Below are 18,839 nucleotides of genomic sequence, written 5' to 3' on the forward strand. Positions count from 1 at the left end.
ACCCATTGTGCTCTTCCTCGGCTCCTTTATGAGGAGCTAGGGGTGCTATCTTCTGCTGGGGTCTGGGATAATGCAGTGAGTTCAAGTCCAGCCTGAGAATGGGACACAAAGTGCCAGGAGATTTTGATACAGAATGTCTAAAATGATCCCATCGTATGCCTTTTGAAGCAGAGTAATTTTTTGAGAGAACCTCATTGGAAACGGCACACGTGCATTGACTCTTACTTGAATTCCACTGGGAGATCTTTTAAATAGTTTTAGTTTAAGATGCACCCAGATATGGGTTGCAAAAAAGGTACACAGAGTAAGACAATGTTAGCAAAGCCATGAAAGTAACAGGCGCCTCAGGAGAACTTCAGGAACAGACCTTCTGCTTCATATCTTTGCAGTGTATCCATCGAGACCTGGCGGCTCGCAACATCCTCTTATCAGAGAACAATGTGGTCAAAATTTGTGATTTTGGATTGGCTCGAGATATCTACAAAGACCCTGATTATGTGAGGAAAGGAGATGTAAGTTTTAGCAACTGGCTGAACTCCAAAGACATTTAACTGGAAATCTTATCCCAGCATATATTTAGTTTTTAAAAGAACTTGCGTTTCCCTTTTGTGCCACTATCTAATACATTGAGGGAATATCTTCCCCCTTACTGTCCAGCCTGCCGTTAAAGATCTGCCTCTGAAGCGTCGCTCTCTGTCCTCTTGCTTGCAGAGGTGAAACAGAGAGAAGGCATTTTCTGTGGTGGCACCTCGCCTTCGTGGAATGCCCTCCCCCTTGAGTCAGGTAGACTTGGTGCCTGTCTGACTTTCTCAGATGAAACAGCTGGACCAAAACATTTAAAGGTCTGAGTGAAAAGAAATAAAGGATTCCCTCTTTTTAAACCCTTTTGTTGTCTGCCCCTAACCTGAAGACTGTTTAATGGATTTTTAAAAAATGGCTCAATGGTTGCGTTATGCTTTTTTTATGCACCTGCCTTGTTTGTATTGACTTGTTTTATTTTTATATTGATAATTTATAATATTTTAAATGATTTTGTGGTATTGTTTTTACTTGTAAGCTGCCTCGAGCAGGCCTCTGGGAAGGCTACATATAAATTCCCTTAATAAAGAAATATTGTTGGCTGTTCAACGTTTAGGCCAGGCTACCCCTGAAGTGGATGGCACCAGAAACCATTTTTGATCGAGTGTATACGATTCAAAGTGATGTGTGGTCTTTTGGCGTACTACTGTGGGAGATATTTTCGTTAGGTGAGTCACATTTCTTTGTTTATTGAAATTCTCAACCTTTGTTAGTAAAAGAATATACTTAGCTCCTCTTTTAAAATTATGATGTCAACCAACTTCTCCATGAATTTACTACCATGAATACCATATGCTCACTCATTGTTTTTGTTTGGTTTGCTTTACTCTGTTGCTCCTCAGGGAGAAACTTGATGATAAGACTTAGCTGAAATCGGTGACAAAACTCCCATTGATAACAGTGGATCTGGATTACATACATACGTAGTAAATTGACTCATTTTACTGAACCCACTTTTGCTGGGAAAATAAGCAAATATCTCTGAGCTCTCCCATCCATCTAAACAGTTTAAGCCATTACAGTATGGAGAGAGCCAAATATGAGACAGTCTCTGCTTTAAAAGCTGAAATAAAAATCCAGATATTCCAGACACATTTCTGAATGTTGCTTATGTGAATCAAATTGTGTTTGCATGTCCAGTCTAAGTATTCCTCTGTAAATTTTGTTTATTTTTATAAAAATATCTTGAGTTGAGTATCCAGGTCAGAATTCTTAGCAGAATCTTTATACTTAGCAGAATTTTTGTACTGTAAGCTGCCTCAAGCTTCTTTTGGGTGGAAAGGTGGCTAATAAATATCTTAAATAAATAAATAGCAGCTCACTAAAAAGTACAATTATCATTTCAGGAGCTTCCCCTTACCCCGGTGTAAAGATTGATGAAGAATTCTGTAGAAGACTGAAAGAGGGAACAAGAATGAGGGCTCCAGACTACACAACACCTGAAATGTAAGAACATTTAATGGTGCAAAGTTGTCTGTTGTGAGAATAAAATAACACCTGATGATGAGTGCCCCCTCCATTCTTCTGACAGACGAGCAGTGCAATCCTAAAAAGAGTTACTCCAGTCTAAGCCCATTGAAATCAATGAGCTTAGACTGGAGTAATTCTTCTTAGGATTGCACTGTAAGCAGACTTGGATCCTTCACTGTGCGTAGAGGGGTGTGATTCTGCTTAGGATTGCACTGTTACCTTTCTGCGGCCATCCAGTGGGCTTCAGTACTAATGGAGCAGACCGAAGAGCCGTAGAAAGCCAACAGCACAATTCTAAATGCACTTCCACCCTTCTAAATCCATTAAAGTCAATGCGCTTAGAATGGTGCAACTCTGCCCAGGATTGCACCGTCTGTCTTGGTCTTCTTTTCTTTAGAGGAGGCCAGCACTGTTTTGAATAGTCCAATCATATTGAATAGTCACAGCAGCGACCTTGGAAATAAGCAGAACATGAATGATAGAGGATTGCCATGTTGTGATTATTGCTGTTACCTTGTTTCTTCAGGTATCAGACAATGTTGGATTGCTGGCACGGAGATCCCAAACAAAGACCCACTTTCTCAGACCTGGTGGAACATCTGGGAAATGTATTGCAAGCAAATGTTCATCAGGTACACAAGTGCTCCTAAAAGTAGCTTCTGTTGGTGTAGAATCATCATTTTCACCTCAACGCGCCATGCTCTGTGTTGAGAATGGGAGGCATCTGCAATTATGGAGCTTTGGCCTGTAATCTGCATCATATGACAGAAAGGGATGTGTTGAATTTCTTCTCCCAGTGTATTCTTATTTATACATGCAATTGTTAGTCATTTTTCCACTACCAATATTCAGAATTATTTTCAGCCAAAGAATAAAAACCATATAATGATTAATAATGACAGCAGTGTGCTTATATACCGCCCTTCTGGACAGATTAGTGCCATGCTCAGAGCGGTGAACAAAGTCAGTGTTATTATTATCCCCAGCTGGAGAGCTGGGGCTGAGAAGAGTGATTTACCCAAGGCCATCCGCAGAGTTAATGGCAGTACTGGGAGAAGAACTGGCAGAGTGCCTAGCCACTTATAGCTAAATTAGAAATGCAAGCACATTTTAAAACTAAAAAGCAAAACAATAGGTTGGTGCACTGGTTAAGAGCAGCAGGACTCTAATCTGGAGAGCTGGGTTTGATTCTCCACTCATCTTCTTGAAGCCAGCTGGGGGACCTTGGCCGATTCCAGATGACTAACCTTAAGTCGCTTCATGCCGCCCTCTTCCGGATCGCGACGGGGAAAATGCGAAATATCGCGTTTCCTCGCGCGAGTTTTACGCGTCGTCGCGCAAAACTCGCGCGAGGAAACGCGATATTTCGCATTTTCCCCGTCGCGATCCGGAAGAGGGCGGCATGAAGCGATTTAAGGTTAGTCATCTGGAATCGGCCCTTGAGTCAATCATGGCTCTCTCAGAGCTCTCTCAGTTCCACCCACCTGATTGTTGTGAGGATAATAGCAACACACTTTGTAAACCGCTCTGAGAGGGCATTAAGTTGTCCTGAAGGGCGGTATATAAATCAAATATTGTTATTATTATTAACAAGAGCTTCTCTTTTTATTATGAGTTGATAATATAGATTTCTAATCCTCTAGGAAGATTATAGAGTTAAATGATTTGAAAGAAAAGGAAAAAATAGTGAAATCGTTAAAACAGTAACCAAAATATCTTTTTCTTATTGGGTTTTCTAAACTAATTGAAACTAATTTCTTTGGAATGTAAAATCTACGGAAAGTGAGAAAGGTATCTTTTGAGTGTGGGTTAGACCTAAACCAAGGGATTAGATTCAGAGGTGCCCTCCACTGCCAGAAACAGATTTTCCAGTTATGAAAGGGCTCCTAACTTGAGTGGAAGGGCACATTATGTGAACAGAAGGACTCCTCTGAAGAATAGCGGAAGGGAAAGTTTAGCTCCAGCCACGGTGGACTGATTTACAGCAGAATGTGAAATCATCTTGGCTTTGTTGGCAACGAACATTCTTAGAAGTATTTTATCTGTCTCCAGCCTAAAAATGTTCAGAGATGTTCACTTCCCATGGTGTGCTCACATATTTCCTCTGTCCCACTATTACCTTCAGTTTGGAACAATACAAAATCCTTCAAGCCCTGTTACCAGAACAGGCCACAGGATGAGGAAACACACCATGAGCCACAGTCCCTTTTTCATACCTATCTCACTTATTTGAAAAAATATCATCTGTCCCTACTCATAAACCCTGGAAATGCAACGCTATTTTTGGCTGTATTTTACAGGATGGTAAAGACTATATTGTCCTTCCTCAGTCTGCATTGCTGAACATTGAAGAGGATTCTGGACTCTCGCTGCCCACCTCACCTGTTTCCTGCCCGGAGGAAGAGGAAGTGTGTGATCCCCCGTTCCACGGTGACGACACCTCAGGAATGAGGTTTGCAACACAATGAGCATTCTGTGGGGAGCATTCCGTGGGGAAGGGTGGAATTATTTTCTAGAACGTGTGTGCTCATTATTTATATCTCACTGCATTCACCAAGTAAAGAATTGGACTTCAGCCATACAGCTCCATATTTGAGGATGCAGTCCTACATACTAGGAAAAAGTCTCTCTGAAGCCAATGAGAATTTGCTGATTTATTTGACCATTTAGTGTATTTTGTATTTTACAGCTTGCATTTTTAGCAGTATTGATATCCAAGCCAGTTCACGAAGTTGATATACTGAGGGCCAAGTGAGACATGCAGGTTCTTAAAGAGTTAGGTCTGGACTCTCCAGACTCAGCTCAAGTTTCTGCAGCCACACGGCAATTAAAAAGTAAATGGCTGTTAAAAAATAAAAGAGAGCCCAAATGGCCTCCAAATGCCTCTGCAGGGAAAGGAGGGGCTCCTCTCCCCCCCCCAAATCCACTTCCCCATATCACAATAGCATGGGAGGAGCATCCCCCCCCCCTGTTTTTACTGCTCCATGTGCACAGAATACTCCACATGGAGCAGAAAAAACAGGAAAAACCTTCCCCCCCCCACCCGCTATTTTGACAGGGGGAAATGCCTTGAGGGGGGAGGGAGGGGCCCAGACCCAACTCCTTAAAACCCTGCACGTCTGGTTTGGCCCTGAGACTCTAGCTACAGCTACAGGCAGAAATCAACAGACAGTTCCCGTAGCTACATCTCTATCTGCCTATTAAGCAACCATGAATCAAAGTGCCTCTTTCCATAAAAAGTGGTAACCTTATTAGTGAAAAATCATAATATCTGTAAAGCTGAAGTAATCTGAGCATCTTCTAAATATTCTGCAATCAGAGGGAAGAATCATTCATTCAAAAAATTTTCTTTACAGGATTCTGATTGTCCATATTATATTGTAGCATAAATAAAAACCGAGTGTCCATACTATAAACTGAACTTTAATAGTTCTCATCCGTAAGGAGTAGCAGCTAGGAGAACTAAATATCCTAAACAAAGGATCACCATCCATACAAACCTGTAGTTCCCAGGATACTTATGTTTGTACTCAAGAAATGCATTAGGAGAGGCCAAACTGCATACGTCAGTTAGTAATGTTTACTGTTGTCCCGACTTGGATGCCCCAAGCTAGCTCAGTCTTATCTGATCCCAGAAGCTAAGCAGGGTCAGCCCTGGTTAGTAGTTGGATGGGAAACCACCAAGGAACTCCAGGGTGGTTATGTGGAGACAGGCAACGGCAAGACGCCTCTGTTCACCTCTTACTTTGAAAAACCATCTCTGGTCACCATAATTTGGCTGCAGCTTAATGACACTTTACATACACAATATTTACTATTATGCTATAATAAACCAGATTTAAAAACTGATCATAGAATCATAGAGTTGGAAGGGGCTATACAGACCATTTAGTCCAACCCCCTGCCCAGTGCAGGATCAGCCTAAAGCATCTCTGACAAGTATTCATCCAGCCTCTTCTTGAAAACTGCCAGTGAAGGGGAGCTAACCACCTCCCTAGGCAGCTGATTCCACTTTTGAACTACTCTGACCGTGAAAAAGTTTTTCCTAATATCCAGCCGGTACCTTTGTGCATGTAGTTTTAGCCCATTGCTTCGCGTCCTACCCTGTGCTGCCAACTGGAACAGCTCTTTGCCCTCCTCCAAATGACAGCCTTTCAAATATTTAAAGAGAGCAATCATGTCCCCCCTCAACCTCCTCTTCTCCAAACTAAACATTCCCAAGGCCCTCAGCCTTTCCTCGTAGGGCTCAGTCTCCAGACCCCTGATCATTCTTGTCGCTCTCCTCTGCACCCTCTCGATTTTGTCCACATCCTTTTTGAAGTGAGGCCTCCAGAACTGCACACAATACTCCAGGTGTGGCCTGACCAAGGCAGTATAGAGAGGGGCTATGACCTCCTGCGATTTCGATGCTATGGCCCCTTTGATACAACCCAGGACTGAGGGCCAAGCTACACATGACGAATGACACTTGAACAGCAAGTGTATTTCTCCCTGTTCACTTGCCCTCCACTCAATCCACTTGCCGTTCAAGTGTCATTCGTCATGTGTAGCTTGGCCCTGAATTGGCCTTTTTTGCCACCGCATCACACTGACTGCTCATATTCAGTTTACAGTCCACTCTTAACCCAAGATCCCTTTCACATATACTACTGCCCAGAAGTGTATCCCCCATCCAGTATTTGTGCTTCCCATTTTTGTGGCCCAGATGTAATACTGTGCACTTGTCTTTGTTGAATTGCATCCTATTCACAGCTGCCCACTTCTCCAGAGTATTCAGGTCTTATTGAATTTTAATTCTATCTTCTTGGGTGTTTGCTACCGCTCCCATTTTGGTATCATCAGCAAATTTAATGAGCAGCCCTTCCACTCCTTCATCCAGATCATTGATAAAAATATTGAAAAGTACCGGGCCCAAAACCGAGCCCTGCGACACCCCACTGGACACCTCCCTCCAATCTGATGAAACGCCATTGACCACCACTCTTTGAGTGCAGTCCTCCAACCAGTTCCCTATCCACCGAACTGTCCTATAGTCTACTCCACAGTCTTCCAGTTTGCCCATCAGAATGTCATGGGGGACCTTATCAAAAGCTTTACTGAAATCCAGATAAATCCTGTCAACAGAGTTCCCCCGATCCAGTAAGCTGGTCACTCGATCAAAGAAGGAAACCAGGTTGGTCTGGCAAGATCTGTTAGGAACAAAACCATGCTGACTTCCCCAGATCACTGAGTGGTCCTTCAGATGCTTACAGATTGATCCCTTTAAAATCTGTTCTAATATCTTCCCAGCAACAGAAGTCAGACTGACCGGCCTGTAGTTTCCCAGGTCATCCTTCCTCCTTTTCTTAAAGATTGGGATAATATTCGCTCTTCTCCAATCTTGTGGCACATCTCCAGGAGGCCTTGAAGATGATGGACAGGGGTTCTGCAAGTTCTCTGGAAAGTTCTTTCAGCACTCTTGGGTGCACCCCATCCGGCCCAGGGGATTTGTATTCATCCAGTGCAGCCAGATGCCTCTCCACAGCCTCTCTGTCAATGTCAATTAGCCACTCAGGTGTCCTGCCACATTTTCTACTATCTCTAGATGTGCCTGAGTTCTTCAGGGAGAAAACAGAGGCAAAAAGGTCATTAAGCCTGTCTGCTTTTTCTCTGTCCTGCATCAGAGTTTCTCCATCTACTCCCAACAGCGGTCCAATTGCCTCTTTTACCTTGCGTTTGCTTCTCACATATCTGTAGAAGTTTTTCTTATTGTAGCGAACCCTCCTGGCCAGACCCATCTCGTACTGAGCTTTGGCCTCTCTGATGGCTGATCTGCAGTACCTAGTAACCCTCATATACTCCTCTTTCGAGGTCTGTCCTTCTCTCCATTTCCTGAACATTTCCTTTTTCTCCCTTAGCTTATTCTGGAGCTCTCTGTACATCCACATCGGTTTCTTGGAGCCCTTACCATGTTTCCGTCTTGCTGGGATAGTGAGGGCTTGAGCTTGCAAAAGCTCATGTTTGAGAAGGGGCCACCCTTCACTCGCTCCTTTCCCTTCCAGCACACTCCCCCACGGAATGACTCTCATCAAGCCTCTGAGTTCATCGAAGTTGGCCCTACGAAAATCTAACCTACGAGTCTGGCTATGAACTTCCTTGGCTCCCCACAGCAACTGAAATTCAATAAGGACATGGTCACTTCCCCCTAAGGTCCCCACCACCTTCATCTCATCTACCAATTCTTCCCTGTTGGTTAATATCAAGTCTAGTATGGCCGAACCCCTTGTAGCTTCCTCCACCTTTTGAAAAAGGAAGTTATCGGCCAGGCAGGTCAGGAAATTGCGTGATTCATGACGCTTTGCTGAGCCTGTCTCCCAGCACACATCGGGGAAGTTGAAGTCACCCATAATTACAAGGTTCTGATGTCTGGATACTCTGCCAATCTGTTCAAAGAGGGCAGCATTCATTTCTTCTCGCTGGTCAGGTGGTCTGTAGCAGACTCCAACAATAATACCTTTTGTCCTTCCTCCCCTTATTTCTACCCATATACTTTCCACCGGGCTGTCCGCCCCATTCTCCATAACTTCTTGACAATCAAGCCCTCTCCTCACATACAACGCCACTCCACCTCCTCTTCTAGACTTCTGGTTTTTCTTGAATGACTCGTACCCATCCACTAGCACATTCCAGTCATGGGAATCATCCCACCAAGTCTCAGTAATTCCTACTATATCATAGCCCTCTATTTGCAATAGAAGCTCAAGCTCTTCTTTCTTATTGCCCATACTTTGGGCATTGGTATATAGACACTTGTAGCCTTGTACCTTTGTTTGACCTGTCCTACCCAGGTGGGTCCCCACTGTGTTCACTTCATCATTGAAGTCGCCATGTCGATCGTCCCCTGCCCCTTGCGGCATCAGTTTAAAGCTCTCCTGATGAAGTTCTCCAGGTTCGTTCCAAACGTGATGTTAGGAGAGTTTTTGATTTGATCCTCCAAAATCCTGTGCACATAAAGTGGATCACAAAATCTTAACCCAGGGAAGCTAAGGGAGCAATCCTATTTGGAAGTAAGTCCCCTGTTATTCAATGGAGCTTAATCCCAGGATTTCATTGTAAATCTCCTTATCCATATTGTGGTAGATACTCCCATTTACGCTTCCCAATTTTAAGGAAGGTCTTGCCTTTTTCAGAATTTCTCAGTCTTTTCTATCTTTGATCCAGCTAGAGCCTCCCATTCACACATTCAAAAAACCCTCTGTCAGTTGTCCTCAGCCCTTGAGGATGGTTACTTGGCAGCCATGACTCTGAATGTTTGTGGCGCGATTCGCCACAAACTGGAGTCATGACAGGAAATCGCACCAGGAAGATGCCGTTGTTCCGGGAGTTTTGCGCAATTTTGCGTGGCCGCCAGTAAGACGTGTGAAAACGGCCTTTGAGTGCTGGAGGAATAAGGCTTTCAAATAGCCCTTTTACTGAGGGCCAAATTGCTAGGCAGGAATGGAAGTCCAGTACAGTTGGAGAGAATGTTCCTGCAGGTTTTAGTGATATCTAGGAGTGAGGTTCACTTTGGTGTTCTTGGGAAAACAAAAACCTAGTTGGATTCGAAAGTATTAGAGACACAATGAAGGCACTTTAAACCCCTAGAAGCACAGGTAAGAGGACAGTAGGACACTTGTAGGAGCACTTCAAAGACATTTGTCCTGGTTCTCCATTTCTAGATTTCCCTACAGCTTGCTCTCCAAGTTACTCTTTCCTGTTATTCTGCATTAACGAGGGTGGGAGCCTCTACTGTATCTCTTTTTTGAGGGATCAGAGGTTTTTTTTTTAATCCTGACAAAAAACAAAGAGGAAGCAGCTGCAGGACTTAATAATGTATTTCAAAACCTCCTCAAATCTCCTTGTCCCTTGGTAACCACAGTCTTAAAGAAAGATGTGTAAAATTTCATCGCTTTGGGGGGGATGCATTCATTTCCCCCCCTGAAAGCCAAAACCGTCTTCTGGCATCATGCTATGGCTTTTGTTCAAATGTGCAGCCTATTGATGACAGGGATTCTGGTTTACCTATCAGAGAAGGGGTCTTTGTCACAGGCCACAGCTAGTCTTTCTACAGAACTTGTACAAGGCAGCTCAGTTTGAGATGGTAATTGCCACAACGTAACTCATTTTCCACTTGGGTGACAACTCTTGGCTTTGGGGTCCTCTATGATGAACATATGGTGTGTTGATTGTCGGAGAACTTGAAACTCTTCCAACCTCAGATGATTTGCTTTGGAGAACAGCCTTTGGGGAATGGGGAGTTGTGGAACATACAGGGCCAACTCCAACTGTTTAACGGGAGGAAGGAGGGCTGCGGCTGCGGCTGCGGCTGTCTCCAGTTCAGTTAGGGGTCTCAGAAGCACAGTCCAAAGGAAAAGAACAATGAGTGTACTGCAGGCTTCTTTGTTTGTCATACTTTAAAAACAGTTTGCAAAACAAAATAAAAATGGAAAACATTGCTTAGTTCAGAAAACAACTAGCTGATTTCAGGTTTTTGGTGGTGGTTGGTTTTTTTTTTTTTTTTGTAATAATCAGCTCTTTGTAATAATCTTGGACTCATTTAGGGACAAATATTTTCCAAAGAACTAAGGATAGTTTCATATAAATACTCTTTTCTTTTACTTTAGATCATGCTTGAGGTAAACAAGTTATCCAACAATACTAAGTTTGCGATGGATCCAAAAATTATGCTATTAAATATCTTATCAAGCAATATTACAAAAATGCACAATGAATTATTTAAGTATATGGTGACGGCGGCAAGAGTAATATTCTAAGCAAAATGGAAGGCTGTGAAATGTCCAGTTTTGAACAAATGGAAGAGTAAACTTGAATGCATATGTGACCGTGGCAAAATTAACATCTTTGATACCCATTTGACCAATTTCAGAATTTCAAGAAAAATTGAAAGTTTTTTATGATTATATTGCTGAAAATGAAGATTAAAATTAAATTAAAACAGAATGACAGAAAGGCAGACTTGGGTAATGCATATTATCAGATCTGAAGATAGATGGGAAAGATAAAGATATTTAAGTAGGAGTGAAATATTAAAAAGTAAATTTAAGTTAGTTCTATAATGTATGATTTTTATTATGAAAGATTATAGTTTATGAATTTTATGTTTGATGTAAAATAATTTTAAAAAGTTATCCAACAACAATGCAATTCCAAGCAGTTATGCTAAATCCATTGAAAGTTGTCAGTTTCTGTTCCGTGGATCTTCCCAAAAATATCCGCACAGATCAGGCAGAGACAGATTCAGTAAATGGATTTTTTAAAATTCAGGAATCACAGTACAACCAACGAACATAAGGCAGTTGCCGAGAATGACCGTTTGACTGTGACAGTGCTGACTACATACTCCTTGCCCCTCCCCCTTTCCCTATGGAACGGAACTCTTGGCTTTGACAGCCTTTCAACGCTAGAAAACTAAACTGTAACTATGTAACTTCCCTACCTTCTATAACTGACGGACTAACTTCTGTCAGACATTAAACTGCAACTATGTGACTTCTGCCTTCTAGACCAGACAGGTTAACCCATCTGACAAAAGTTCTTGGGCTTAAAAGGATGTGCCTATGAGTCTCTCTACATGAGACGCCTTGGTGCATGTTGGTCAAGTGTAGGGAGACACAATGTTAGACGGGAAGCATAGTTTAAAAAGACAGAGCCAGCGTAGATCGCTGTTCAGAGAGTTTGTCAGTTTCACCTCTCCAAACCAAAACTGTGTGAAGTCACAACCAGAAGGCAATGGGGAATGGAAATGGGCTGGAGCTGTCTTCCAGAGCCAGGCTTGGACCTGGAGAGGTTATAATGGGCTCCAGTGTAAAGCAAAGCTTTTGCCCTGATGCTGGCTCTGTCTTTTTAAACTACCCTTCCCAGCTAACATTGCATCTCCCAACACGTGTTCTTCACGTGCCAGATGTCTCGTGTAGAGAGACTTTATGTTTAGGATTGTACTGAAAATTGCTTTCCATAAGCTCAAGCCAGGAACCTGCATGCTGTTGTTCAAGATATATTAGCAAAATATGAAAAGCCATGGGTTTATATTATGAAATGATTCTGACAAGTGGGTTACCAAAGGCACGATTTTATCCTTATGGAAGGGGAAATGTCTGGCCAGTTGTGAGGTATAACATTTTCTTGCTGAAAGTTGCCCTATGAAACAGAAGCCTCTTTTGAAGCTCATCCCAGACAACTAGTCTTGAGTGGTAACCTGCTAAGTTCTTAACAATTCCTTTATTCTTTTTATGTCCAAGGTGGGCAGCAAAACAAAGTTTATTGAACATTGGTTCTATGGATGGCTAGTATGCAGCATTTGGACGTATGGGTCATAAAATTTTGCAGCCCTCTATTATGATAATGAATGTCTACAGTAGTTGAATGCCTGCCTTCTTCATCACTCCAATGTTTTTGTTTTTCAGTGAGTACCGCAAAGGAAGCAAAAGAAAGAGTCGCCCTGTGAGTGTAAAAACCTTTGAAGATGTGCCTGTAGAACCAATGGTAAAAGTGGTTCAAGAGGTAAGATACTTGCTTTAGCTGTTTTTTCTCTTCTCATGTTTTGATCTCATCCCATTGATCAATTATGGACATCTCTTTTGGGGCTTTTAAAGGACAATCAGACAGACAGCGGGATGATTCTTGCATCAGAAGAGCTCAAGACCTTAGAAGAGAAGGCTAAACAGTTGATGTTGCCCTTTAGGTAAGCTGGATAACCAAAAATAATGTCCAGTCCAAATGTTTTAGCCATCTGCCACTACGATAACTAAAGCTTATTATTTTAAATATGTATTTATTTAAAATGCATCTCATCTCTCCAAATTTGTCTGAAACAGCTAACTCTAAAAGGTAGGATAAAAATTACAATAAATTCACAAATATTAATGATAAAAATCAAGCTCCAAAGACCAAGAATCCGTCACAATATAACTAATATCATATAACCCTAGCAAAGAAAGAGCAGTTTGTTCTCCAAACTCTCAAGGATATGTTCTGCAAAAAAGGACAGCTTTGCAATTTTGCCAACAGGTAGAAGGGAAGAGGAAAGCTGGACCTTATATGGAAATATCTCTACTGCATCATACGCTAAGTCCCCCAATATGGTGCCTTTGGGTACCATAGCACCCGCCAACACCTTCCCTGGTGTCCAAGGGTTTTTAGAAAGTATGCAGAGCCAGGGGGACTTTCGCCCAGTAGGCATTCTGATTTGTAATTGGAGATATGATTGGCTAAGCAGATTTTTTTAGAAAAATTGCTTTGGCAGCAGCTGCCCTCACAACCCAAGGATCTTCCCTGTGTAACTGAAGATACGCTGTGTATGTATAAGAAAATATTTTTAAATATGTTCATTTTAAAAGGCATCCTGTTAAGTAGAACTTCTGCATGAAATGTGGAAGAATTACTATTAGAGTTATGCATAACCTCACTCCTTGATCTTTTTGTGGTTGGCTCCACCTCTTGTGGCAGCCATTTTGTGCTTGGATTCACCTCCTGTGGCAGCCATTTTGTAACTGTGCCCACCACTCTATGGTGCCCACAGGCTCAAAATAGTCAGGTACCCTTCTCCTACAGTGATAGTTCTCTATTTTTGCACAATTCTCCTCCTTTTTAGGGGAGGAAGATCACATGAATCAGGACTGCATGCGTACAACTCAAGCCATGGGGCCCTCACATCAGACATTATTTTATTTCAGGGGTCCGCAACTTTGCTGAACCTGTGGGCACTTTTGGAATGTTGAGAAAGGGTAGTGAGAACCACCACAAAATCGCTTCCAATAAGGGATGTTGACAAAAGATTGAGAGGTCCCAAGCCAAGCACCTCCTATACAGGAGGCAGCTATTTTTGATGGACACTCCCTGAAGGCCCAAAGGTGATACTTCCTGGGTTCTTCTGAAATATCTTTTGCTGTTTATTTATTTATTTATTTCCATAGACCACATCAGTGTCTGAAGAAAACCTGATAGTATTCATTAACCACCAAGCATATAAATTCTAAGATAAAATTGAGTGTTCCTGATCATCCCAAGGGTGACGATTAGAGATGCGCACAAACTGTGAAAATGGCAGTTCATTGTGGTTCGTGGTTCGTTGTACTTCATGAACCATGAACCAGCATGCAATTGCCCAGTTCGTGAACTGGTTCATTTGGTTTGTGAATACATCACTTCCGGAGCTGCAGAAGGTCTGCAGAAAGCCCATCCCCCCCCTTGCCTAGGAAACTGCTTGATTGGCGCCAGGCTGTCTGCAGTAAAAAAACTGAAAAACGAACCAAACCTAAAAATCATTGCGGTTCATCGCGGTTCATCAGAAATGCCTTCCGATGAACTGCTGGTTTGCAAACCAAAAAAACCCCCGGCCTGGTTTGTAACAAACTTTGGTTTGTATTTCAGTTCATGTCCACCTCTAGTGACGATCATTGTGATTCTAAGCCGTTATACTCTTCTAAGCCCACCAACTCCAGTGGCCTTCACTGTAACTCTGCTTAGGATCACACTCTATATTTCTATGTTGATCTAAAGAGAAATGGGAGTAAATGTTCAGATCAAATGCAAAGTTGGTAATAATCTTTTTTTATTTTTGCAGTGGATTGGTCTCCAGTAAAAGTAACGAATCTGTTATGTCTGAAGCTTCAAACCCTACCAGTGGCTACCAGTCAGGATATCATTCAGATGATATGGACATGACAGTTTACTCTGGTGAAGAAATGGAACTCTTACCTATAAGAGAAGATGCTACTCAGACTTACTGTGTATATGGCCCTGAGGTATCTCCTGTTTAAGAAAGGGGGAAGCAACCCTCTTAAATAAACAACAACAGAACTTCACACTGAACATGGCCTTTTTCTTAAACCAGTGGTATTCGATGCTCACAACATCTACAGTCACAGATTAGAAAAAGTATGTGTTTCTCTACATTTTCCTTGATATGAAGGACACCAAGTGCTCCATGGACAACTGGAACCAAAGTAATTGTTCAAGCTTAAAAAGATCTCTTAATGTCACCTGTTTTTCCACGAGTTTATCTGTTTAAATTGTTTCAATCATTATTTTGAATTATAAACACTGAAATATAAATGAATTGATACATTAACACCTCACACCTGTACAATTGCATGTATGGGGATTTAATGTTCAGCCACAATCCTTTGTATCTTCTGTTTTGACAACAAATGAACTTCTAACTTTACATATGCTCTCCCTGGGAATCGATCTTCAAGAAGTCAGTATCAGTACATAGGTGGCTCACCTTCTAAACTTCATAGTGCGATCCTAAGAACACTTTGCTGGATGTATGATCTACTGAACAGTCCTGAGTGGAATTCTAAGCAGACCTTCTTAGAGTGGCGCTGTAGGCTCAAGGAGAACACTGCTGCAACAGTACTGGTGAATAGGTGACTACTGGCAGAATACAGACAGAGTGACTGTTCTTTCAGAAAGAGGACATCTAAAGAGACTCGTTAGATGAACATTTTGTGTTGAGATGATCTTGGCTTTGTCAATATAAACAATTCACTAAATGATTTAGGAGTTTTACCTTAGGTGTACTACAGGTCATGCTCTTTGTTTCAGTTGACATGCAAGCTTCTTGCTGGGAAAGAAAACAGAAATCCCAAAATATCTGGAATGCAATTAAGCAAAGAATTTACTCAGTAAATCCATGTGGATCAGTAGCACATTACTTAATTAGTTGCTCAGGTTTTAAGTGATGTTTGAATGATAGGAATTGCTTTGTGTGTTTTGGAGGTCCAGAGTTCTAATAACATATTATGTATATTACAAGATTTTTTAAAAAAACAAAACTGTAGAGCAATTTTAACTCAGGTTACTTTTGTATTTTTGTTTTGTTACTCATGTTTTTGTACTATAATATTCAAGTGCTGGGAACCTATGAATTATTAAATAAATGGCAATACAGTATTTATAGTCTGGTTGTGTAGAAAGAAATGTAATATATTAAAATAAATATATATTATATATTATGACAAATGTACTAGGTGCATTTCATTTCTGTTGTGTCCTTCCTGAAAAATTATTCTTTGTTGCTGTAGGGCTGATTCTTTAGTTTTCTGCTCTCTCGCTGAGTGCTGTAAAAACTGAAGGGAAATACACGTATATAAACTGGTGTTGTCCAAATGTCTATAAACCAAGGCACATTTTTGTCTGCAGTACAATTGAAGACATGCCAGTTTGTTGTACTGGTTAAGAGTGGCAGGACTCTAATCTGGAGAATTGGGTTTGATTCCCCACTCCTCTGCTTGAAGCCAGCTGGGTGACCTTGGGCCAGTCACAGCTGTCTCAGAGCTCTCTCAGTCCACAGGGTGGGAATAATAATATACTTTGTAAACTGCTCTGAGTGGGCATTAAGTTGTCCTGAAGGGAAGTATATAAATCGGAAGTTATAGTAATAATAACATTCGATTTATATACTGCCCTTCAAGATGACTTAACACCCACTCAGAGCAGTTTACAAAATATGTTATTATCCCCACAACCAAACACCCTGTGAGGTGGGTGGGGCTGAAAGAGCTCCTAGAAGCCTTGACTAGCCCAAAGTCACCCAGCTGGCTTCAAGTGGAGGAGTGGGGAATCAAACCCTGCTCTCCAGATTAGAGTCCCGTGCTCTTAACCACTACAACCAAATTATTATTATTCGGGTTACACACAACACAATCAATAATAAAGATCTCATGTTGTTGTTATTTTGCCAGTAAAGTTTTCTTTTAGAATTTAAATGACTGAATTACTGTGAATCTCCCACTTTCTCTCTGTGATCCATCGCTCTGGCCGTGCCTTCTTTGAATTGGCTTGTGTCATGAGAGGTATGGGATCATTCAGGTGTTCTTCGCCACTGGACATGAGAACACTTCTGAGTATATCTACTAAGAATCCTATTTAATGTTTACTCCAAGGTAGGGCTTTTTTCCTGGGAAAAGAGGTGGTGGAACTCAGTGGGTTGCCTTCAGAGAAAATGGTCACATGGCTGGTGGCCCCGCCCCCTGATCTCCAGACAGAGGGGAGGGGGCAGGGCCACCAGCCATGTGACCATTTTAAAGAGGTTCTGGAACTCCGTTCCCCTGCGTTCCCCCTGAAAAAAAGCCCTGCTCCAAGGTAAGTGGTCTTAGGATTGCACTGAATTTGCTCCAATCACCCCAGTGGAGACATATCACTATGGTACCTGCCTGCAGTACCAGCTGATTTACAAAGAGGGAGAGGGGAAAAGTCACAGTGCAGAATGGCAATTTCTGGTTGCCCACAATCACTTCTCTTGCAGCGTAACTACTGCTGTGAAGGCAATGAGACATGCTGCATTCTCTTCAGGGAGCCACAATGTGTTCTGGTTCCATGGCATAGGATCTCTGCAAATTTAGAGGCAGGGGTCTCTCTTTCAAACATTGCTATGGGTGAATGGTAGAGTGCCTGCTTTGCCTTGTTGGGTAGCAGCTGCAGACATGAAGCACAGGTGTGTGAGTGCCAGTAAAATGCCTCAAGCCACCACTAGCCTCTGGCTACAGAATTAGACATATGCAGAGAGGGGCCAGGAAAGCTGTACAAAAGGCTATGAAATGCAGGAGGTATTGCTTGTGACATTTCTATGCAGCATTCCATAGTATAAAAGAAATACCCAGTAGCTGTGCTCAGCAGCTGGACCCTGATAACGAATAAAGACTGCTCAAGGCAAACCATTCTATACCTGTAGGAGTGAACAAAGGTGACAGATCTGTTAAGCATCTGGTCAGTGCAATCAAACCTATTGATAAAGTCTAACTTAGCAATTTTGAACTTTCTAACAGTGTGATCCTAAGCAGTTACACCTTTATAACCCCATTGACTTGAATGGATTTAGAAAGATGTAATGCTGCTAAGCAACCACCTTTGAGTCTTGTGTTCAGGATCAAAGTGGGGGAGAAATATTCTAATTAAATACTTTTGAAGTTCCCTGATTGAAGAATGGTATCTTCCAATTTGCACAGCAGGAAGTGATGTCCTGCCACAGGTTTCTAAATGTCATTTTTGGGGCGTCAGAGTTGTGCCCATCTATCCTTTTGTGTGGATACTGGCAGCAGAATGAGGCTTCTATCATTCTGCAGACTTAAGGCTCCAGGTCATACATCTGATGCAGGGGACTCTAGCCTTATGATGACATCTGTTACTCTTCAGGGTCCCACGTTGCTCCAACACCTGCATGCATACACAACTGTATTAGAATCTGGATTTTGTCCTACCTGTTTATCTAGAGAGACATGCTGAACATGGAGGAGCAGGCCAGGCACCCAGAAAGGCAAGGCTAATCTTTGAGACAGTGTTGGGTCTCTTCAAAGAAACAGCATTCCCCCCACCCACCCCGTTCCTCCTTGCAAAAGCACAGACTCCTTTCTATGCATTAGCTATGTTCCAAGTCCCCATCCGTCTCTCCCAATACACCAAAGCAGGGAATTAGCCAACACTCTATGACAGCTCAGGCCATAAATTCCAACAACATGGTAATCACCAGCCATCAGGCTATACAAACATCTCTTCACTTGACACCATGCCTTGGATATATCTGCAGACAGCTGCCTCTCCCAGGTTAGACCACTGGTCTACAAAAGTCAGTCTTACCTCCTCTGACTGGCAGTGAGTCTCCATGGAGACTTTTCAATTCACCTGCTCCGTGATTCTTTTAACAGGAGAAGTGAACCTCACTTCTGTTCTGCAGGGCCTGTAAAACAGAGATGTTCCGCCGGGCCTTTGGTTGAGTGCCAGTGGGTGTCCTTCTTCCATCTAAGACCACC

General features: G+C 42.3%; 1 protein-coding gene across 2 annotated transcripts in view; it reads left to right on the forward strand.

Moving 5' to 3' along the window:
* Positions 1-16,002, forward strand: part of KDR (kinase insert domain receptor) — a 70,653-nt gene extending 54,651 nt beyond the window's left edge. Inside the window, exons 23-30 of one of the 2 annotated variants that reach the window (XM_054990298.1) lie at positions 390-512; positions 1,136-1,247; positions 1,926-2,025; positions 2,576-2,681; positions 4,350-4,501; positions 12,492-12,588; positions 12,681-12,769; positions 14,651-16,002. In XM_054990298.1, the coding sequence (XP_054846273.1) occupies positions 390-512; positions 1,136-1,247; positions 1,926-2,025; positions 2,576-2,681; positions 4,350-4,501; positions 12,492-12,588; positions 12,681-12,769; positions 14,651-14,846 (975 nt within the window). In that variant the 3' untranslated portion in view covers positions 14,847-16,002. Of the gene's footprint in view, positions 1-389; positions 513-711; positions 781-1,135; positions 1,248-1,925; positions 2,026-2,575; positions 2,682-4,349; positions 4,502-12,491; positions 12,589-12,680; positions 12,770-14,650 lie in introns of those variants that run through there. The other variant, XM_054990299.1, reaches the window with a different exon arrangement.
* Positions 16,003-18,839: the final 2,837 nt, after the last annotated feature.

This window comes from Eublepharis macularius, chromosome 10 (genome assembly GCF_028583425.1).
Source record: "Eublepharis macularius isolate TG4126 chromosome 10, MPM_Emac_v1.0, whole genome shotgun sequence".
Taxonomy (NCBI): domain Eukaryota; kingdom Metazoa; phylum Chordata; class Lepidosauria; order Squamata; family Eublepharidae; genus Eublepharis; species Eublepharis macularius.